General features: G+C 35.7%; 2 protein-coding genes across 2 annotated transcripts in view; both read left to right on the top strand.

Moving 5' to 3' along the window:
* The first annotated feature begins 1908 nt into the window (after window positions 1–1908).
* il17c (interleukin 17c) lies at window positions 1909–3496 on the top strand. Its single transcript, XM_067389250.1, has 3 exons — window positions 1909–1979; window positions 2112–2359; window positions 2889–3496. The coding sequence occupies exons 1-3, from the start codon at window positions 1974–1976 to the stop codon at window positions 3118–3120; spliced, it is 486 nt and encodes a 161-aa protein (XP_067245351.1). The 5' UTR covers window positions 1909–1973; the 3' UTR covers window positions 3121–3496.
* Window positions 3497–3874: 378 nt separating this feature from the next.
* The window catches only part of tango6 (transport and golgi organization 6 homolog (Drosophila)), a 32184-nt gene continuing 12046 nt past the window's right edge, over window positions 3875–24012 (top strand). The window contains exons 1-14 of the mRNA XM_067390266.1: window positions 3875–3982; window positions 4312–4961; window positions 5746–5862; window positions 5974–6136; window positions 16235–16344; window positions 16545–16707; window positions 16868–16935; window positions 17023–17135; window positions 17210–17386; window positions 18476–18602; window positions 19517–19711; window positions 20127–20261; window positions 20756–21247; window positions 22734–22791. Coding sequence (XP_067246367.1) covers window positions 3931–3982; window positions 4312–4961; window positions 5746–5862; window positions 5974–6136; window positions 16235–16344; window positions 16545–16707; window positions 16868–16935; window positions 17023–17135; window positions 17210–17386; window positions 18476–18602; window positions 19517–19711; window positions 20127–20261; window positions 20756–21247; window positions 22734–22791 — 2620 coding nt within the window. The 5' untranslated portion in view covers window positions 3875–3930. The remainder of the gene's footprint in view (window positions 3983–4311; window positions 4962–5745; window positions 5863–5973; window positions 6137–16234; window positions 16345–16544; window positions 16708–16867; window positions 16936–17022; window positions 17136–17209; window positions 17387–18475; window positions 18603–19516; window positions 19712–20126; window positions 20262–20755; window positions 21248–22733; window positions 22792–24012) is intronic.

Below are 24012 nucleotides of genomic sequence, written 5' to 3'. Positions count from 1 at the left end.
TTTTATGGATCTAATGGAAGACTTTCCCCGTCTGTGCACACTGATAGCCCTGCTTTGTTTCTGCAGAGCATGTACACATCTCCATCATCGGTTTGTGTGGTTTTTTTATTTGATTACTTGGCTCTGTTTATTGTTCCACTGTCCTCCTTCTGAGTTTAGTATCAACACCTAAAGCAAATTAGTGAGATCATTTATTGACGGGGTTGGAACATTATTCATCTTCCTGTTTGTACATTTTTACATCACAAGTTGTAAGAGTTAAATAATCTTTAATACTCCTGTGATGCACCCACATTCTTTCATTAGTCATTTCAAATGATTACGCTTTGTGCAATTACGGTGGTGCACTAGTGTCATTTAGTGTCATTGCACTGTTGGGAGCTTGAAAAATGACCAAATCTACCTTCAGACATCAAACCTATTATAAATGCTTATTATATCCTCAAAAAATGGCAAGCTGGATGGAAGCGTAATAGAAAAACTTTACAAAATCAATCATGTGGTTGGTGGACAACATTCTCTACACTCCAGACCAATCCAAACCAATACGTTTTTGTTAATGGGTGAAGATCCTCCTTTATGACCCTCTTGCTTGAGTCCTTTATTGCTGAAGCATATTTTGATGGATTGTGATGTAGGACTTTTTTTTTTTTTTTTAAATGTGAAACCAGATTTAGAATTTATCATCAAAGATAAGCTTTCTTATAAAAGTTTTACTTGCCTATTTATTTTTATTAAATAAATATATTAGGTTTTTTATTGTTTACTTTTTATAGCTTTCACTTTTTTCTCGCCATGAATGTAGATGTGGCGTTAAATTAAAAACAAACGTCATTGTATAAATCAGAAGCAGTAAAAAGTTTACGATAAAAACATTTAAAAATGATTCGTTAATATTCAAATATTTAATACATATTAGACAGTGTAAATGTGCAATCTGTTCTGAGTACTACAGGTATTTCAAACTCATTTTCTAAATGTTGATGTCAAATTAAAGGTCACATTGTGATTGAATGGTCAGTTTCACATTCTTCTTAGAATGTATATAATTTATGCATGAAGCTTAGGGGACTCCTGGGGAGATGTTTTTCTGAGCGGCTGATAATGATGATGTTGGGAAATTCACTTGGTCTTGTCCCGTGATGGCAACCCCACAGAGCCAAAACTGCTATCAAAGCTCATTTTAGTTAATGAATGACCTGTTATTGAGGGCTCTTTTGTCATGTCCAAAACATCCAGGGGGCTCCCACAATTTATCTCCACATTCACTGTTCCAAGGATTTGAAAAGGTCACAAAATGCTCAGAAAAAGGGAAATTTTCTCCATCTGAATATTTGGTGATACCTCTCCATGTTGAAGTTAGATTTCATGAAATGCAGGGTAAGTTTGGAAAATGTTTTATGTGACATGTCTTGGCTTGTCTTGCAACACTTCTTTTTAATAATAGTAATGGGGCTAATAATTACAGGATGTTTTAATAAAAGTTATAAGACTTACATCTACCTTTTCCCATCAAAGAACATAGAATGAACAACTATTAATGCCTGAACTACTGCGTTTAATGAGGGAAATCGTTTTCTTATCACTTCAGGGTCAGGAAAAATTACTGGTGATATGAGAGCAGAAACACTACTTTCTCTCATATTATTCATATTTAAAAGTTCTTTTGAGTTCATAACTGAAATCATTTTACAGCATAATTGCTAATGAATAGGCTTTAAAAAGTGAAGGTCTGAAGGATTTTTCTTTTTTCAAGATGCTTGTGTACATGCGCTTCATATGAAAGAGGAAGCACGGAAGTAAATATTTATTACTATTTCCTCATAGACTCGGATTTTCCCTGGTGATGGACAACAGGTGAGTAGTATTTAAAAGCGTAAGCACGGCAGGAAGGCTAAGTACAGTCTTGAGGCCAACCTGAGCATTGAACTCACTGAGCATCACTCTGAGTTTTGATAAAGTCTAAACACATTATGTTGGTAAGTAGAAAAATGTTTTAAGTAGATCTATATTTATAAGTAATACATTTCATCTTGAATATATTATTTTTCTTCATTAATAAATTGAGGTTGCACCCTGCTTATTTTATTTATTTATTCTTTACCTTGCAGTTTCCACTGTTTTTTGGAATATTTTTCTTCTTGCTGTCGGAGCACATCGTGGAAGGAAAGCATGTGGGATGTTTCAAAGATTCTGAACATGGCTTCGGCAAGGCACACAAAAAGCTACTTCAGGCTTTGCTTACACCCGACAGACACCCGCATCCACACCCTGCCCGTCATTCGGCGGACTCCTGTGAGGCTTTCGTTCGGTCTTCTTCAGACCTCAGCGAACGCTCACTGTCCCCCTGGCGGACAAGGTAAATATAGCTCTCCTATTTGATATTACCAGAGAAATCAGAACACTGTTCAGCAATGAAGCGTTGCTAATGACATAATCGAACCAGACTCCCGTAATGTCATTATTTCTTTCACATTTGACTATTTTGACGTAAAACAGAGAATATATATATGCATACTTTAATATTTCATGCTTATAAATAGTTACACATTAACAGTGTCGTTTTTATTCAGTGATGTCATTTGCAATGCCTCATGCGCTGCATAGTTGCCTCAGTTGAATAGTTTTTTTCACTCATTCTCAAAACCTTTTAACAAAGTTTGTAATTTTGCTATTAATTAACCCCGAAGCTATGTGGTTCTGTTCATGGCTTATTTATTTGTTTGTTTAATCCATATAACGAAAGTTAGGAGTTGTTATGAGGCCTATTTAGTAGTGTTCAAAGGACAATATAAAATCATGAAGTAAAACAGCTGTGTTTATGTAATATCTATCAAATTTTGTGACCTGCTACAAAACTCATGCCTTTGTGTCTGTTGTATTTTCAGAATTGTGCAAAAGCCAGATATGTACCCCTCATCATATGAGGAAGCAGAGTGTTTGTGTGATGGATGCATCATTAACGGGGTTGAAAATATGACCTACAACTCTGTGCCTGTGCAGAGAACCCATTTATTCCTGAAGAAGGTCCCTTGCCCGTCTGACTCCAACAAATACGCTTTAGAGTATGAACTTGTGTCAGTAACTGTGGCCTGTACCTGTGCCGTCCCGAGCCAGTAACAGGGGACAATATAGACCAAACCCGTAGAGACGTGTCTCATGTACCGTGGCGTTTGTTTTAAAATGCAGTTTTTAATAAGGTACTTAAATTGTTTGATATGCTTATATGAATAAGCTAAAAGGTTGCATGTGTCACATGTTTTTTTTTATTTTTTATTATTATTATTTATAAACAAACATAGTCTTTCTTGAAAGGAAGATATATTTGTATTATTTAAAACACTACATTATTTAGGCATTATTTATTTACATATTCATAACTTATTTAATATTTATTTAACTTTTATGTAAATTATGGAAATATGTGAACTTTTGATTTTGTGCTAAGCTGTCCTGTAATAACTCTGTCAGTGACAGGAATAGTTATATTACGTTGTTTCAGTGACAACAATAAAATGTATTACAATGTTTTGTTTTCTTGAACCTTGTAATTTGTTAAAATGGTATTATGTTGAATAAAATCTATTCTGATCTTCACTCATTCGTTGTTTCTTCATATTTTTTGATAGTTTTGAAAAAAAAAAAGTTACTATAGTAGATAAATTAAAGTATATATAAAAGTACAAATATATAAGTATAAACCATTCACCATTAAGATTATGAAAATGTAAAATTTAGATTATTGTCATAAATTATTTTCATTGCAATATTTTGCCTTTCTTTTTTGGGTTTCGTGCGAGTCTAGTCTAGCTTTTATTTTGTGGGACTAAGTGGGACTTTTATTTTGAAAATCTTTCTCATCAGTTTCAACAACAGTTACGTTAAAGCTTTGCGACAAAGTTCTGTAGACACATTGCAGTGTGACGAAAAATGACCACAGCACTAATAAAGTCTCTTAGTATTTTAACGAAACCTATTCGAGGTAAGGAAATATATATACTCAGGGTCATAAAGGGATGTTTTATAACATTAGTATTAATAATAATCATTTACACACCCTTATGTTCTTCAAAAACTGCATGACTTTCTTTGTTTATTTCGTGAAACACAAAATATTTTTGGTACTGACAGCCTTGACTTACACTTTTAGTGTATCCATACAACAGTTTCCATACAATAAAAAGTGAATAATGACTGTCATTCTGTCAAACATCACAGGATAAAAAGTCATGCAGTTTTGCGTATTGTTTATTATTTGCAAATTTGTTAAAGAGTGATGGCATGCGATGATGGACGCACACTCTTTTCCAGAGGCTCAGTTGAGCGATGGGCAAAGCCCACAAACAGCACTTGTGTCGGCTCTCCAGAGGAACCTGTCAGAGCTTCGGGAGCGCATGTCTGGAGACGAAGAGATAGAGGAAGCCCGACATCTTCTGGAGGAGGTCAGGAGAGACGTCACATGGTTTTGCAGTGATACTAATGACCTAACCTGGAGCTTTGTCCAGGAATGTCTTCTCTTACTTCTCTGCCTGGCGCGTCACTTCAACTGCCTCCTAGAAGCCTTTAACCAGATTCCTGCTGCATCAAATCCTGCGACCCCCGAAGCAGCTCCACCACTTCCCCCAGATGTTCTGAGTGTGGCCCAACAGAAGATACTGGGCACTGTGCTGCAGTTTGTGGTCACACTGGGTCTCTGCCCATATTTAGCTGCTGGTGTAGGGGTGGCACTGGGGCTGCGGTCAGTCTTTGGGGCAGCAGTGGAGGGGGCAGTCCGACACGATGTGGCCCCTGCAGGGGAACACCGTCTACTTATCACCACTAATGTGCTCCTGGAGGTGTCTGCACTGTCATCACTAGCAACTCCTGTGTTTACACGCCACCTGGGGGACATCATGGCAGCTCTGTGTCAGTTAGCTTATCGACCCCAGCGGCCTGAAGGAGATGGTACAAAGGGCAACAAGGTAAAAATACTACAAAAGACTACATTATACTTGTGGTCTCATTTTAGGTCTGGGGTTCCCAAAGCCATGGAAAACCTGGAATTATCATGTAAATGTAATAATGTTCCAATTTATATAACAAAACTATATTTTTTATATATTCTTTATATTATTTTTTCATGCTGTTCAATGAACATTGCACATGCAACTTTGGAACAGTCCTTAAGACAGTAGACAGGCGCTAGTAGACAATTAAGGTCACAGTTTCAATAACTAATAATATACATCATTATTTAATTAATATAATTAATTTTATTTACAGTGTGTATATATATATTTGTTAAAGCTGATTTAAAATAAATATAAATATTAAATGGAAAAAAAACTGCTTTGGCAACTAACAGAAAAATGTTTAAGCTGAAGTATAAAATTACTAAAATTAAAACTTAATAATTCATTAAAACTAAATAAAACGACTAATAAAAAATGACAAAGGCACAAAAAATAAAACTTAAACTAAAATTAAAATAAAAACAAAATATAAAAATAAATGCTTTTTCAAAGTATTAATAAATAATATTTTAATAGAATATAAATTATACTAAAATAACATTGTTCTAGTTATTCTCAGTGTTTCATCCTTTAGAGGCAAATCTTTATAAAATGAATAAATCTATAAATACAATAATATAGAAAATTCATTGGTAAGTAGATGTGGGAATCCTGTACATCACTCTTTCAAGTTTCATATTGGCCAAAGCTACAGTAAATGTTGAACTATTTCAGCCATTCTCATCTACCACAGGGACTGACGGTAGAAGAGCGCAAGACCTGCAAAGAAGCACTCCACAGTCTTCTTGGGAAAGTGTATCAGCCAATCGTCATCAAAGAGCTGCTTGTTCTGCAGGGGGGTCCTAAACAGGTGTGTGTTGCCCACTATCTTTCTGAATACCTCTCTGATGTGTGTTAGTATTTGTGTGACTCCTCAGAGACATGTTCTGTGTATTTTATGTGCTCTGTCACGCTGCTGTAGGCATCTTCAGGTTCAAGAGGCGGATGTGCTGGAGGGGGAGGTAAGGCTCTAGCCCAAGCTCCCCCATGGCTGAGGCGCCTGTGTGGACAGTTGCTGTCTGACAGGTTAATTCAACCACAAGGAGTCCAGGCAGTGGTGAGGGCCATCTTAGAGGGCACCGGAGGTAAGGCTGAATTTAGCAAAGAGTAAAGGGGCCGATTACATAAATCACTAAGACTAGTCTTACAACTTAGTCATCAAATTGTTTTCTTTAAGACTGTTCATAAATTTTTTTTAAGTCAGTTACATAAAACGTAGATTGTCTTAATTTGATACTAAATAGTAAGATTGACTGCTCCTTGACTAACTGCTAGTGGGTCATACTTTATCTTAAAGGGATAGTTTACCAGAAAAAAATAAAGTTCTGTCATTTATTCTCCCTCAAGCTGTTCCAAACCTGTATACAGTTGTTCTGCTGTACACAAAGAAAGATATTTGGAAGAATGTTTGTAATCAAGCAGATTTCGCCCCCCATGGACCACCATTTTAGGAAAAAAAGTATTCTCGTCACTTCATAATGTTTAACGTTGAACCACTGTAGTCACGTTGACTATTCCAACTTTTAACTTAGTACCTTTCTGGACCTCAAAATGTACAATGACGTTGTTGCCTAATTGTGCTTTCATCAAAATATATCTTTCTTTTTTTAGTTATATTTAGGCTTTTTGTGCCTTTATTTGGAGAGGACAGTAGAGAGCAGACAGGAAAGCATTGGGCAGAGAGAGCGGGGCAGGATTGGCAAAAGACCTCGAGACCCATGAACGGATTTGCGCCATATGTTGGCGCAAGAACCAACCACTAGGCTTTTGGTGCCAACATCAAAAATATCTTAATTTGTGTTCTGAAGATGAATGAAGGTTTTAGGTGTAATATGTAAGTAAAATATCCAAAAACCACTAGGCCAGTGTTATATATTTTGTTCACTTGAGTACTTACAATATCCCAAATGTTTCCAACTATTTGTAAATCGTGAGAAAATTGCAATTTTAACCAAGGCTCCGGGACTTGTGAGGAGTCGCCTGTCAGTTGCGTCATACCCACGTTACCCTCGGTTTCCTGTTTTATTTTGTAGAAACCATGGAAACACCAAAGACGCTTTAATATAGTACATGTTATAATAGACAAGGGAACAACTGTTTTGATATATTTATAGACAGAAAACTAATTATTGTTATATAGCTCAACACGTTTAGTCTTGTTGTTTAAATACTGTTCTTGATTTGTACCATGCCTCAGAGAAAAACACTTTTTTGTGAAGTAGCTAACATAGCATAATCAGATGCAGCTTTATTTTTAGTAACAGTAATACAACATTTTCTGAATCATACAATACGCTTTAAAATTAATTGCATGCCATTTATCAACACAAGCCATCCAGCATTTAATATGATATTCTAAAATCGATCTAGCTTACTGCAGTGTGTAACAGTGTTTCACAGCAGCCGCCGAGCGAACGCACAGAGTAACATCATTTTCAACACTCTCAAATGTATCTTTTTTTTTTTTATTTTTTTTTTTATTTTTTTTTTTATTAGAATTACACATTTGCTTACAAAGTACAAAAGTGAGAAATAGTCAAGAGAAAAGAGCCAGGGGTTCAGGGACAGCCAAACATGACATCACATTGAAAATGAAAAAGAAATAAAAAATAATTAATAGTAATAAATAATAATAATAATAAAAAAAAATAATAATAATAATAAAAAAATAAAAAAATAAATAAATAAATGGGGAAATATCAATTAAACAACAACAAATAACAACAAACAATCCTCCCTATAATACAAAATAAAGATTATACAAAGACACCAAAAAGTGAGCATACATTTAAAGTTTTAGTAGCCTTTTTGTTACAGGAGGTAGATAATGATTTAATATAGATCTTAACATCTTCTTGAAAGTGACAAAAGTGGGGGGTCACTTTCATAAATTTACATTTGTGGATAAAGTATTTTGCAAGTAAAATAATTAGGTTGGAAAGAAAAAAAACATTTTCGTGCTGCTTCTCAAAAATAACAAATCCAAACAAGACATCCTTAAAATAAAGCTCAAAGTCTTTATATATATAGTCTACCATAAATTGGCAAATGTCTTGCCAAAGTTTTCTTGTATGATCACAATGCCAGAAAAGATGAAAGAGAGTTTCTGGTTGTGTATCACAAAAAGTACAGTTCACATCTATATTTAATTTAAATTTAGACACAATGAAGGTTTTTACAGGATAGTACCGATGAATAAGCTTAAATGAAATCTCTTTGACCTTATTTACCAAAAGATACTTGTTAGGAAGAGTCCAAACCTTCTTCCACAATATGTTTTCCACTAAATTATTCCATATTGAAATAACATGAGGAGTGGAAACCCAATCATTGAGAAAAAGAGAACGAATATCTCTATTACTTTTTAGTGTAGATTTAAAGCATATTCTGCCTACATACGTGTCAGTCGGGTCTGGGAGAGGCATTTCAGAACTTGTCAAAACCCTATTACAGCTTCTAAATAACATAGTGACACCATTAGGGATAGCACCAAATACAATGGCAAACTGTTTTGGAGTAACAGGAATATTATAATGAGAAAGAAACTCTTGGTAAGTAAATAGGAAACCATCCTGATTAAATAGTTGACTAACCCGATTGATTCCATTCTTAAACCAATTTTCAAAAAATAAAGACTTATGTTTATAACAAATATTCTTATTATTCCAAATGAAGTAACTGGTTGGAGAAAAGTTGTGTTTGAAGATCATAGACCATGCCAATAGTGCTTGTTTGTGGAAATTGGAAAGAGCAACAGGGATCTTCTCAATGCTGAAGTTACACATCAAAAGAAAATTCAAACCCCCCAATTGAGAAAATACATATTTTGGTATAATATTCCAAATACTGGATGGATTTCTCAAGTAATTCCTCAACCAGTTGATCTTAAATGTATTATTTAACGTTGTAAAATCAACAAAATTAAGACCACCGTTACTAAAGCTGTTGGACAAAACAGATTTTTTTACATAATGAGTCTTATTTTTCCATACAAAATTACATAGTAGTTGGTCAATCCTTTTACACATCACTCTATCAAGTTCTAAAGAGATGGCGGCATATGTCAGACGTGAGATGCCTTCTGCCTTAGAGAGCAGAATCCTTCCTTTCAACGATAAGTCTCTCTGAAGCCACTGATTAAATTTTCTTTTAGTTTTCTCTATAATAGGCAAAAAGTTTAAATCACATCTAAGTTTGGGATTTTTGGAGATTACTATTCCAAGGTAGGTTATTGTCTCCTTGACTGGGATATCACAAATGCTGGAAACGGAGAATTGCTTTATTGGCATTAATTCACATTTGAGCACATTAAGGTGAAGCCCAGAAGCATTGGAGAACGTTTTGATAGTATTAAGAGCTAAAGAAATCTGGTCTGAATTTTTAAGGAAAAGGGTAGTATCATCGGCCAGTTGACTGATGATGATCTCCTTTCCCATGATACTAACTCCTTGCAAGGCACTATTCTTGACGTAAATGGCTAGCAATTGTGTAGTCAATATAAACAAGTATGGCGAAATGGGACACCCCTGACGTATCCCCCGCTGCAGTTCAAATCTTGGAGAGGTGCCGTGTTTGAGCTTAATGGAAGAATTACCGTGGGCATATAAAGTTTTAATTGCTCTAGTGAACAGGTCCCCAAAGCCAAATTTTTCTAAAGTTTTGAAAATAAAACCATGTTCGATAGAATCGAAGGCTTTGTAAAAGTCCAGAAAAAGCATATAACTATCATCACCTACTAACTCCGAATAATCTAACAAATCAAGAACCAATCGAATATTGTTCGAGATGTGTCTATTTTTTAGAAAGCCTGATTGTTTCATTTATTATATCCTCTAAAATGGCTTTTAAACGTTTGGCAAAAATTGTGGCAATAATTTTATAATCACAATTTAAAAGACTAATCGGGCGCCAATGATCAATTAATAGTAAGTCTTTTTTAGGTTTGGGGATAAGAGTTATTAAACTTTGTGTTAGGGTAGAAGGAAGAGATCCCATACTAATACTTTCATAAATTACTTCTAACAGAAAAGGGGCCAAATCTTTTGCAAATCTATGGTAAAATTCTGAAGTGAGTCCATCTACACCTGGCGATTTATTTACTTTTAAATTTTTTATAGATTCAAGAACCTCAACTAGTGTGATGGGGCGATCACAAAAATCTTTATCGGAAGCACTAATACCATCAATGCTACCTACCGAGGCCATAAAGGATATAGTGCTGTCACAACAGAACCGGCTGCTATAAAGATTCTTATAAAATTCTGAACAATATTTGGCTATTTCTTTCGGGTCTTCAGAGAAAGAGTTACCAATTTTCAACTGATGAATGTTGTTTTTTGTCAGAGATTTTTCCAATCTAAAAAAGTAAGCTGAATTTTGTTCTTCTTCGAGCCAGCGTCTTCTGGACCTTACAAAGGCACCTTCAGCTCTTGATTTATAAAGTTCATCCAATTTGTGCTGATATTCAAAGAGAGTATTACTTTCTTCCACAGATAAGCTATTAGGGAATCTAGAAGACAAGTAAGCAATGGTGGAAATGATGTTCTCTTCTTGGGCTCTTTTAAGTTTGGCAATATTACTACAATAATTTCTGAAAAATTTGCCCAATTCAAATTTAAGCAACTCCCAATGTTTACCATAGACCCTTTCTGCTTTAGCTTTAGTCCAAAAGGAATGAATAAATTTCTTCACTTCTAGAATAAGTCTCATGTTTCAGTATTGAGCTGTTAAGTTTCCAATAAGAATTATAAAATTTAGTGGAGGATATCGGCAGTAGATCAATTTTGATTTGTATCGCCTTATGATCAGATAATGGGGTAGACAAAATATTAGTACTTAGGTTGTCTTCAAGCACATGGGAAACTAACCACAGATCAATTCTCGATTGTTTAGACCTTGAATTATTACACCAGGTAAAAGTAGTGTTATTAGGATGCTTAACTCTCCAAGCGTCAATCAAATCAAATCGTTGCATTAACATTTTTAGCTTTACATTTGTGTTAGAACAGGATCCTGGAGGCCATCTATCAATCACGTTATCTAATGTGATATTAAAATCACCACCCAAAATTATATGTGCTTTAGGAAATTTAGCTAACCAATGAACAATTCTCTCTTCTACCCTATCTAAAAGAATGTCATTTTCTGCCTTTGTATTGTACCCATAAATATTTATGACAATGAAATTAGAGTTATGAATTTGAACAACATGACATAGAAAATGTCCATTAGTATCAAAGTCTGTATAGGGAAGTTTTCCAGCAAATAAGTTTTTGAGTGTACAAACACCTGCAGAGCGTTGAGAGGCATGAGAACAAAAAATGTCATTTCCCCACTGGGATTTCCAAAAAGGCACATCCTCAGAGATGCTGTGAGTCTCTTGAAAGAAACAAAAATCCGTTTTATGTTGTTTGGCAAATAAAAAAATGGCTTTCCGTTTTAAATTGTTCCTAAGTCCCCTGGCATTGAGAGAAATTAAAGACAAGGACATCAGAAAAGCAAGATTCGAATAAAAAAGCAGAAATAGAAGTCACTTGAACAAATTTCTCAAAACAGAAGCTCAAAGACGACTACTAAACGTGATGAGAACGGAAAGAACCACATCAACTGTAGCTTCGTCGGTATAAACGGACGGAATAAGGACATTAGCTATCAGATCTTGATATGAAAAAATGGTCTTGAACAAAAAGGACCATGTGCACAAAAGCACCATTTTTAAATTGAATTTAACTAAAAAAAAAAAAAAATATGGTGAAGAACAGAAAAGTTTGTTTTTTATAAATAAGCATGTAAATATTTTATCTCAAAGTTGAGAAAATTCACCCTGATGGGAAAATCTCTTTTTTTTCCACAAAGGCACGACCAGCTACAAAGTAGGCAATCTTTCCTGCTTTCCGTGCTTCGTCTACTAATGGCCACAACTTCATTCTACTTTCTCTGTCGGCCTTGCAAAGATCCTCTCTGAAGCGCAGGCCGTTTTCCCGTAGATAAACGGAGTTTTTGGCCGCTGCCCACACTGCTGCCCTGTGTAGACGCGAAGAGAACTGGATGATTACACCGCGGGCAGAGTTTATTTTCTTCACACCAACACGATGCACAGTGTCAATCACATCCGGGAGACGACCAGCGTGTTCAGGTGGCAGTAGTTTCTGACAAATGCGAACCACTTCTTTCCTTACATCTTTCTCGTCGACATTTTCTGGAACGCCATGTAATTTCAGATTCCAACGTCTGGAATACCGCTCCAATTCAGTGATGCGTGACTCCACTGCAGTGATTCGATTACTCTCTTTCAACAGCGATGACTCTACTTGGGAAACTTTGGTTTTCACCTCATTCACATCATTACACACGGAGTTCAGCTTTTCTCTCAATCCGGCAATGTGAGAAGTGTTGGCAGCAACCATTGACTCGAGTTTATCAGACCTCATGTTAATGAGCTCAGAGAGTTTCGAAATTATATCGTCAGCGGACTCACCTCGGCCTTTTTTTGAAGGAGGCTTCAGAGGAGTACACGGGAGTGAGGGGAAATCTTCTACAGACATCACCGAAAATTCCACTTTCTCTTCAGGTCCATAGTAATCGTGACAACTGTCGACAAGGACGTTATGGGCAGCAGCAGAGCTGGCTGACGCATCCATGTCAGCAGCCGATTCTTTCTTCTTCGTCGCAAAGTTCTTCCGTTTCTTATCAGTTGACATTTTTTCTTAAACGTGAGCAAACCGTAGCAGACAATTATCAGTTAACATCCCAATAGGGCGCAGATTGAAAGCAAAAGTCCGTTTTATTGCTTAAATTTAACTTTGTTAATGGGCACTAGGTCTCAACACTTGTACTCACGGCGCCATCTTGCGCGCTTCCCCCACTCTCAAATGTATCTAATATGATAAACAGAGCTGTGTTACCTCATACTCATGACCGGAAAAGCGGAAGCGGTGCCGACGACTGTGGCATAATAAAAGTTCCGCTGCTCGTGAGGCGTGTGTTGCGCTATTGCTCCAGCGGCCTCGTTCAGCTCTCACAACACTCGGTCCTGCTCTGCTTCATACTACATTAACGTTAATAATCACATCCATGAGCATGATTTCTTCCCGAGTCCTATTTCGATTATCTTCCACTGGCTGTGAGGTGAAGACCACATGTCCAAAGATTCTGTGCTTAAACTTGGCATCGTCAAGCTTACCCTTTGTTTTAAATAGGCCTCTAGCGACCTCTAGCGGACAGAAAATCTTACACCTTTAAAACCTCTTCCACTCTGCCGGCCCGTGGGCGGGCCGAAACGACGTCATAATATTTTCACTTATTTTGTTTTAAAATTTCTGGAGATACTACCAACCCATATATGGTACCATTTGAAAGCTTAGAATCTAATCTTTACAAAGAATATAATTACTTCTGTGTTTATGTTACACAAATTAGTAAGATAAAGCTTAAATATACAATCATGCCAAAAACGCCCCTCCCCTTGACTACGATGAGGAAATATAAATATGAATATGAATTTTTCGCATATTTCATAAAACAGACATGTCATATATCAGAAGAAAGCTCTCATTCTCAGGAATTCGGCTATATAGTTTATTTTATTGTTTTAACAACATCATTTGAACGATCTTCAAAAGAATCGCGCAATAAATTTGATAAATGTGGAAAAAACAAACACAAACGTCACATTTCTACCCCTTTCAATGCTTCTCTAAGATAAAATCAGCCACAAACTCTATATCATCTTTTACCTTATGAAGTTTTCTTTCAAATGAGCCTACTTTCACTTTTCTGTGAGCTTATATTGGTAAATAATCCACTGTTATGTCGCGGTTGTCCGAAACACAAAATGGAGACGAATGAAGAAACACGCGATCTTCACACCATCATCCAAACGGTCTGGCTTCCTTCAGTGATGACGATGATATACATATCAGGCATGTGTATAAAGCTAAAGATCCTATTTGTCCAGGGACATGTCAATCAAACTTCTAGTCCAATCAGATGGCGAGATATTCAACAAATCATTGAGGCAGACAGGCGGGATCACACCGCAGCTTCAGTTTCACGTGGTGGGCGTGTGATCGCGTTGCGAGTGATGAGAGGAGCTGTTTGATGGAAGATTTGCATGTGTTTTCATAGTTTGTGTATTGTTTTGACTTCTAAAATGGCATATGGAGAGGGAAAAGTACCAATGGCACCGATAGAAACGTTTTTGAAGTACTTGAAAGTGATGAGGCATGGACCAGTGACGCCGTGTTATGATTCGGCGAAAATGACAGCTCGCTTTTCTCGAGGGAGACGAGAGGACCCTGCGCTTGACTGGTAAGCTCATATATTCCTGCATTTACAATGCTAATGCTTATTTAATGATAAAATTATTATTTTGAAATGGGAAAGCACAGCAACTAAGCCAATAAACTGTTTGACAAAACATTTGACGAAACTGCGTATAAGTATGCATACTCATAGATATTAGTATACAAGTATGCAGACTTCAATAAAATCGTAATTTGAGTAAATCTACATTTTGAAATCGTCAAATGTATATTATTATATTGTAAACAACTAACTAACAACTTTTATTTTTTGTTACAGATACTGCATGAGATCCTGGACCACCGGCACAGATGGTCCACAGCTTCACATCTTCAAGACAGGCCAGAGGAAGGTGATGCTCTCAACACAAGGGACAAAATATTATAGTGATGCACAGAATGATAAAAATGTGGAGGATGTAGATCATGTTTACATTGTTAAAGACCACATACATTTTATTTTATGTGTTATACTACATGTGTTACCTGAAAGGAGAATAAAAAGTATAAAACGCTAAACAAAATCTCATTCTTTTATGCCTTTTAGCATAGTACTTGTTTTGCATCTCAGAAACAAAGATGAAAATGAAGAAAATCAATAAATAATAAAATAAAGTGCTATACCATATAATAAAAATAGGATTTTTGGGGTAATGCAGTCTGTAAAACATGTTTTTGCAAAGGACAATCCAAAGAACACTTGCATACGCTAAAATATCATTTTGCCTCCCTTCAGTTACATTTCAATAACTTCTGTTTAGAAGATGATAGATTCAAAATATTTTTTTCTAGTACAAGCTGTCACCTAGTGGAATCAAAGAAAACAATCAGCAGGTCCCTAGAGCAAACAGAACCTGTTTTACAGATTTTCAAAAACAGGATTTTAAACAAAAAAAACAAAAATCGCCTATTTTTTGAGTGCTTATTACAGTATTTTAAATGCATACAATGTAATTTCTGAAGTATTACAGTCTGATTTTGTTATTTTGAGAGGTTTTCTTTACAATGACACCAATATTTTACATTTCTCTCACTGTATGTGTGAAGGGTGAACATTTAAACTTTGGGTTTGTCAAATTCAGGCGGAAATCTAAAAAATGCCTCAGAGTGGAAGAGGTTAAGGGTTTGGGACGACATGAGTGTGAGTACTCAATGACAGAAATTTCATTTTTGGGTGAACTAACCCTTTAATATTATACAAATGGGCATTATACCAAAATATATTCATTTTGTTACTAACCTCAAAACCTATTTTAAAATTCTTTCAGTAATGCAACCCTAAACTAGTATATTTACTAGTAAACATGTTAAAAGAATACATTTTTAAAACATTTCAAATTTATGCAGTTTTTTTGTCATTTCTCACTGATACTTTATGCACCATTTTTTTTAGTATGTGAATACAAATACATGTATAAATGCATTGCAACCTGTGTTCATGCTTTTGTTGTTTTGTTTTGTTGTCCACAAACTTATAAATTAAACGCAACATCCTGGAACTATGTGCTATTGCCTGGAACATTACAATTAATTAACCCCAAAAGGCTGCAGACTGTGAAGGAGACAAACATGTTACGTCTCGGTTAAAACGGCTAGATGAAAACTGATAAATATAGGACTGATGGATATGTCAATGAGTGGGAAAATATGTTTTGCATATTCTATAAACAGCACATTGTCAGTGGGTTTGGCCAAGTTATATAATCTTCATTTTTTTGAATGGTGGTGGGAAAAATGTGTATTTTCATCCAGTACATAACAATTCCAATAGGTTTATCATTCCATGGGAAGTCATTCTTACATTTTTTTTTTATTTTTATGATGACTATTAATGTCATGTGCTTTCAGTTATGTTTACCAGTGTTTCACATTTCTGACCAGCAGGTGGCGACTCTGACTGGAGGAAATGTGATGCTGTGGCAAAGATTCTTGCTGCCTGTCCTCAGCAGTCCCTTTCTGCTGAGAGCTATTACAGTCAAGTGTGTCCACAGGTGAAGTAATGTTGTTTCAATGCAGTCAAAATAGTGAGATTATTGCTGTAATTGTCATTTAGAGTTTTATTTGGTTTGCAAAAGATACTGGTAGTCATATAAAAACAAAAGCAAGAGTTCATTGCCATCTGTTTCCTAAAAACCTATACAGAATGTTTAAAATTTACTGTAATAATAGAATGTAATATCACTGGATTTAGGTTCTGGAGCTTCTGCATTTCAAAGACAAGCTGACTGCACAGCAGTTCCAGAGAGTGGCCACCAGGGCGGCGCTCATCATGGTGCAAGATCGGCCTGAGTTTGCACAGCAGTACCTGCTCTTTCCTCTTCTTTCCCCTCTTCGTCGCTGTGCACTGGAAACTGGTTAGTATTTGTTAGGTGACCGCAGTTTAGCATTTTTATAGTGGCTGATTAATTTAGGTTGTGTGATAAAGCTGCATCAAGTCGCATGCTAATGTTTGTCCCAAGATGCAAAGGATATATTCTTTTGAGCATTACAAAATTAACTGATAAGCTTTTGTAGGAGATGATCTATCCCAGGATGCAGTGGAGGAGTGGGAGCTGACTCGCTGTATTGAGGATGTATATAAAGTAAGCCAAGCATTCTGCTCCATATCATCAATTATACGAAACTACTATATAATCATTTACATAAGAATGCTATTTTATTCTATTTAGATTTGTGTGGTGGGTAATAATCCATCAGAAGTGCTGCTGAAAGCTCTAGCAGATGTCATCTCAACACTGTTCAATCTCTTTTGCTTCACCAAACAGAATGTCTCTCATTTACGGTCAGTCTGCATTTCCAATATGGAGCATTTGTAATAGATGTTTGGAAAAGACTAAAAGTGGATGTTTCCAACAGTACATCCTGTCAGGAGATCCTGATATGGTGCCTGTCTCACTCCGAGCGCTCAGTAGCTCTTTTGCTGCTGAAACGCTTGTGTGGGCTGCTGGGAGAAGTGAGTGGAGTCAGACACGGCTTTCAGTTCTCACCTGGCAGTGAAGGAGGGGCCAGACTTACTGTGAGGGAGCTTATCAGGTATTAATAAATGAGAACCATACAATAATTATACAGAATTTTGTGGAAACTAGTGATATATTAGACAGTATGATATTAGGCAGTATTTTGCCAATTTGAGCTTATAGGTTCATGGTCTAATTGGCAAAATAGCAGAATTTTAAAATAAACCGAGAACCTTAAAATGGACAATGCATGTGTTTAGTGATGAATTTAGAGTTGATATTGTGTAAAATACTGATTTTCATTGATTCATTTTGTGTGCATCTTATTTGCTTATATTTATAACATTATTTTTAAATTTATATTTATAATGACATTTATAATGCTACAAAAGATATCTTTTTTTAAATATATTTCTATTCATCAGTGAATCCTGAAAAAAAAAAAAATCACGGTTTCCACAAAAAAATAAATAAATAAATTAAGCCGCACAACTGTTCAAAAATTTATTTTGTTTTGCATACATTGTTTTGTGGTTTTCTTAGCTCCAAAAAAAAAAAAAAAAAAAAAAAACAGGCATAAAAATGTTTCTTGCACACTTAATCAGCATATCAGATTGATTTCTGAAGGATCATGTGACACTGAAGACTGGAGTAATGATGCTGAAAATTCAGCTTTGCCATCACTGGAATAAATTTTATTTAAAAATATATTAAAATAAAAAAAGTTATATTTGTTGTAATATTTCATAATATTACTGTTTGTTTGTTTTGTGTTTTTTTTTTTTTGCAAATAATTATAGCCATGATTAGCATAAGAGACTTTTGGGTAGCACTTTACAATAAGGTTCATTAGTTAACATTAGTTGACTACATTAGTTAACATGAACTAATAATGAACTGCACTTCTACAGAATTGAATTTCAACATTTACTAATAAATATTGTTAACATTAGTTAATGCACTGTGAACTAACGTGAACAAATGTATTTTCATTAACTAACATTAACGAAGTAAAATGTATTGTTCATGGTTAGTTCATGTTAGTTAATACAATAACTAATGTTTAACTAATAAACCTTTTTGTGTTACCGACTTTTGAATGGTATAGTTATGTTGCAAAGCATACAGAATAATTAACTGCCTTTTTTTTTCTGTGTTTTGACAGTGATGAAGATGATGCTCTGTATGAGAAGGTCTCTGGTGAGCAGTGGAGAGTCCAGTGTCTGGTGGAGTTATTAGGAGAGATGAAGGACAGTGACCTGCCTGGAGAGTTTTTCCTACTGCTGCTGCAGGTGCTGACCTCTGCCATTCTGTTTGAGCCTGACCATTTCTAATGTAGCTCAACAATGTCTAAACTATAGCACATAAGATAAACGAATGCCCATAAGTTGTTTTTAAGACTCTAAAGCAAGGACTGAAGACCCAAGAATGCTTCAAAATGTAGAGTAAAGGATTAAAAAGATTAATCTTAAAGGGTTAGTTCACACAAAAATGAAATTTCTGTCATCAAGCCGTAAGACCTTTCATTTTCGGAGCACAAATGAAGACATTTTTGATGAAATCCAAGGTTTTTTTTTGTAATTAAGATCATTCAAGGTCCAGAAAGGTATTAAAGACGTTGTTAAAAAAGACATCATCCATGTGACTACAGTGGTTCAACCTTAATTTTATGAAACAACGAGAATACCTTTTGTGAACAGTGTCGACCAATACTGAGCCGGCATTTGGACATGAACACGGAAATGTTGCACTGCGTCAACTGCATAGGAGAAAGACAGAGTATAGAAGTCGAAAATTCTGGGGGGTTTTGCGCACTAAAAGTATTCTTGTCACTTCATAAAATTAAGGTTAATCCACTGTAGTCACGTTGACTATTTTAATGATGTCTTTCCTACTTTTCTGTACCTTGAATGATGGTAATTACATTGCGTTCTATGGGGGATAAAAAAAAAACCCTTGAATTTCATCAAAAATATCTTCATTTGTGTTCCGAAAATGAAAGAAGGTCTTACGGGTTTGGAACAACATGAGGGTGAGTACTTAATGTCATAAATTTCATTTTGGGTGAACTAACCATTTAAAGATTCAGAAATGTCTTTCCCAGAATTGACTTTTGAATACTGTGAAAGTGGCATGAAATTGAAAGTAGATGCTGAGATCACCAGATTTTATTTTTCATTGTGTGTCTGTTTTGTGGTGTTTCCAGGATTTAACAGCTGTGGCTGCTGAGCAGGACGAGGTTGAGCAGGAAGTGGACACCTCATCTATGACCCTGCTGGAGTTAGAGCAGCACCTGCTGGGGTGTGCAGGTGGACACGGACAGAGACTTGCTCTGCTGCAGGCACTGGCCATCATGTGTGAGGGTCTTCCACACACTCTGTTGCTCTCCAAGCCCACTCAGGTGTGATATAGAAGAAGTCATTCACTTGACAAAAACTTAAACATATTAAGGGGTTCTCTTTTTTTTTTTTTATTTGAGTTCTAATTTTAAACTTCAAACTATTTTAAACTTTCTTATCATTTTTTCTTTTCTGCTTTCATTCAACTGAGGTTTTAATAAGAGAAACATGGGCCATCTAAAAATAGAGCACATCATCCCCTGGCCAGATCTGTTCCATTTAACTCACAACAAAGAATACCTTTACTCTGACTGTTATTTAGGGCACCTGTATGAGCCTCTTATGGCTGATATAGCACAGTTGTGTTATATCAGCAGTTGTACTACTTTATGTAGTGATAAGGTAAGAAGGTGTGATCTCTCAAGACATTTACATAAGAGCAATACATCTCTCGCTCTCTCTCCTCTTTGTGTGCAGGTGGTTGGGTTCATAGCGTCCATGCTGCAGAGAGCATGTGTTAGTCTGGAGCGTGGCACTGATAGCCCAGTGGAGAGTCAGACTCTCAGTATGGGAATGGGGCTTGTGGCCACTCTACTCTCTGGAGCTGCTGAGGTAGTGTATTATATATTTTGCTGCTGTCCTTTGCTCACTCTAAGAAGAATTGCTCACTGTAAGAATTCTCCTAGTGAAAAGCTGTTTGCCGTGTTTATATTTAATACATAATAATACACAGTATTATTTAAAAGAACTGCATAGAAGTTGTCCCCACTCACAGCACACAAAATATGCACTAATATACATTTATTGTTGGGTTAATTTGGTGTGATATTTTATTATTTTGCCCTTTTTGCATTTGTTTTAATTAATAAGTAAATTCTGATTTAATATATTTTTTTTTATGTTGTATTCATTTGGGGAAGTTCTTAGCAATATTGATATGCAATTAATTGTTATTGATTAATTAGCATATTATGTAATTAGTATGATTAACAGTTTTAATCAATTGACAGCCATCATTTATAGACAAAGTCTGACCTAAAATCTTGATGTTAGGAAAAAATGTTCATGGACATATTATTTATGTACCTGTGTATATCTTCTTTCAGCTCACTGCAGATGATTATTCATCGATGGCTGCACTGCTGCCCCACCTGGAACAGATTTCCCAGCAGCACCAAGAGCCAGTCATCCAGGAGCTGGCGTCCGATCTGAGGGCCACTATTGCCACACATGGGGCGTATCGCCCTACAACTGTCCCCAGAACAGCCACCCAGCACAGTACTGCCCACAGTCCTGCTCAACCTGCAGGCCACAGTTCAAACTCCCTCCCAGCCAGAGCCCAGGTCCCCTCACAATCAGTCACACATCCCAAACGTACAACAGATCCTGTAACACCCAAAGTTAAAGACTTTCAGACAGCTGGAAGAATACCCAATCCTGGGATTTCTGAGGCCTCATCCAGTAAAGCTTTCTCTGAGTGCCTGCTGGAAGCCTGTGACCCAGATGTGCCCACACGAGCCGTAGCACTGCGTTCACTGACCCGCTCTGTTAGAGATGGAGACAAGGAGGCATTGCAGAACAAGGAGAAACTACTAACAGTGAGTGTATTGATGTGTATCTATCTAGATATGTAAGTTAAAACAGATAAAACTGGCCTGGCATGAATTTTAAAATTTTTATTATGCATGATATGAAAGTGGTCACATTTATGATTGCTCTGAAAATTTGCAATTTTACTAGAAATCTGCATAATCGGGAGATTTTGCTTGTGTTCATGTTGGTCATGCAAATTTTGCTGTTTTGACTAACAGAAAGCTGCTTGGTTTTTAATGAAGTTTGTGATTTATGCATCACTACACTATTGACAATGGATGATCTTTATAATGTGAACACATCTTTCCATAGATATATAATATTTCCAGGGAACACATAAATATGTACTTTTAATAATTAGAAAAGCATCTGCCAAATGCATTGTAAATATAAATACAGTAAATAAATATTATAATTATAAAATATTTTTATTATTGTTAACAATTTTAAAATAATGAAACCTTTTTTGTATAATTAATTATTATTATTTTATATATTATATATATTATATATTATTTTTATATCATATTTTTGTATCACACTAATTCCTGCGTATTATTTCCAGTTCAATTATTACTGTTTATTCTTAATGGCTGATTTAGGTTACGTTTACATGACAGCGATGTACTAAAAATTTTCACGTACAAACAACAACGTTGTCAAAACAATCCCTGTCGTATTTACAGTTCTAGAGTTGCGCTTTGATGCAGGCGATCATTATAGTATCTGATAAACACTTATTCTCCCAGTATTCATTATTCTCTCTGATGCTAAAAGTCTAGTGTCACGTACACGTCTCTCCTGGGAACTGCGTAGTCTCTTCTTCCCTGGGTGACATTGTTTATATGGGCCAGTGACTTTCAGCGTTCCTCTTTCTCCTGTGTGCTAGTGTTGAGGGTGGGTGAGGGTCTAGACCATGTTTTATAAATGAGGAGGGATGTTTGGTGTGTAAAACCTCTTGCTTGAGGGCGTCTGAAGACTCTTGTGGGATCTAGTTATGATGAGCGGCTTTCTTCAATGTCTCATCTAATATTCTCTGTAATAAGAGCCTCTTCTGTGTCCGACGCTTCATAAATACAACTAATTCACACATAAACACAGACACAGAGCATCACGCTAACAGTCACATAATACCCACTAATCCATTAGCATATGTGAATCTCAAAAAAGTGACTTTTTTTTCCTTTTGATTCACTCAGTATGTTTTAAATATTTTGTGTCAGTGTCTGTCAGAGTTCTTAACACACAAACGTCTTATCTGTTGTATTAAATTTTGCTTACTCTTTCATTCTCTCTCAAAGTCATACCACTTCACCTCATGTGAACTCATTTAAATCTTTTAAACCCGCAGGCCATAGACATGTTTTAATTTGCATTACTGTAAACTCGCTGAGAACTGAAAAACTGTCAGCGATAATTAGACTAAGGAATTAATTAACTCTGCCCTAATTCTTTGCTCAGCTTTCAGTGAATTATTTCAATGTGTTACAGCTCTTTCTGGAAAACCTGGAACATGAAGACTCCTTTGTGTATCTGTCTGCCATTCAAGGTAATTCATTCATTAGTTCGAGAAAGAAAACTGCCTAAACTCCTTAGAAATACAACAAAATATGACAATCACACCTGCTTTTGCTTATTTTTTTTTTTTTAATGACTATTGAAGGATTTAAGAAATGAATATCAAAATTTTGATTTATTTGTAGTTGTAATGATACATAATAGAACTACTTGGTTTTGATCGGTTGAATGACTTTGTTGTTGTAAATATAAAGCACAGACATTGCATTGACCCGATTTGCCAGAAGAACTCACTGTCAGCTTTACCTCAAGGCATTACAATATGTGTTCAGCCCCCATGTTACTCATTCGTAAAGAATACAGACGTTTGATTAAACCTTTCATTTGTTAAATGACCAGGCTTTTGCTTTGCCGTGATGATTAGACAAACCATCTGATTCCTGTGCTCATTAAAGTAGTCAATTAAACAGCACAACTGCTCAACATTGATAATAATAATAATAAATGTTTCTTGAACAACAAATCAGCAAATTAGAATGATTTCTGAAGGATCATGTGACACTAAAGACTGGATTTATTATGCTGTAAATTAATCTTTGCCATCACAGGAATAAATGACATTTTAAAATATATTAAAATCGAAAAAAAATCTTTTAAATTGTTAAAATATTTCACAATATTACTGTTTTTAATATATTTTTGATCAGATTTTTGATCAGATCAGATCATTTCCTCTCTCAAGATCCATAAAGGTACTAAAAACATATTTAAATCAGTTCATGTGAGTACAGTGGTTCAATATTAATATTATAAAGTGACGAGAATATTTTTGGAGCGCCAAAAAAACAAAATAACGACTTATTTAGTGATGGCCGATTTCAAAACAATGCTTCAGGAAGCATCGGAGCACAGATGAATCAGTGTGTCGAATCTGCTGTTCGGAGCGCCAAAGTCACGTGATTTCAGCCTTTGGAAGTTTGACACGCGATCCGATTCATAATTCGACACACTGATTCATTTATGCTCCGATGCTTCATGAAGCAGTGTTTTGAAATCAGCCATCACTAAATAAGTCTTTATTTTGTTTTTTTGGAGCACCAAAAATATTCTCATCACTTTATAATATTAATATTGAACCACTGTACTCACATGAACCGATTTAAATATGTTTTTAGTACCTTTATGGATCTTGAGAGAGGAAGTGTCATTGCTCCCTATGGAGGCCTAATGGAGCTATCGGATTTCATCTAAA

Source organism: Chanodichthys erythropterus, chromosome 7, assembly GCF_024489055.1.
Source record: "Chanodichthys erythropterus isolate Z2021 chromosome 7, ASM2448905v1, whole genome shotgun sequence".
Taxonomy (NCBI): Eukaryota; Metazoa; Chordata; class Actinopteri; order Cypriniformes; family Xenocyprididae; genus Chanodichthys; species Chanodichthys erythropterus.
The sequence above is the reverse complement of the archived record's forward strand: the minus strand, read 5'-3'. Positions and strand labels throughout refer to the sequence as shown.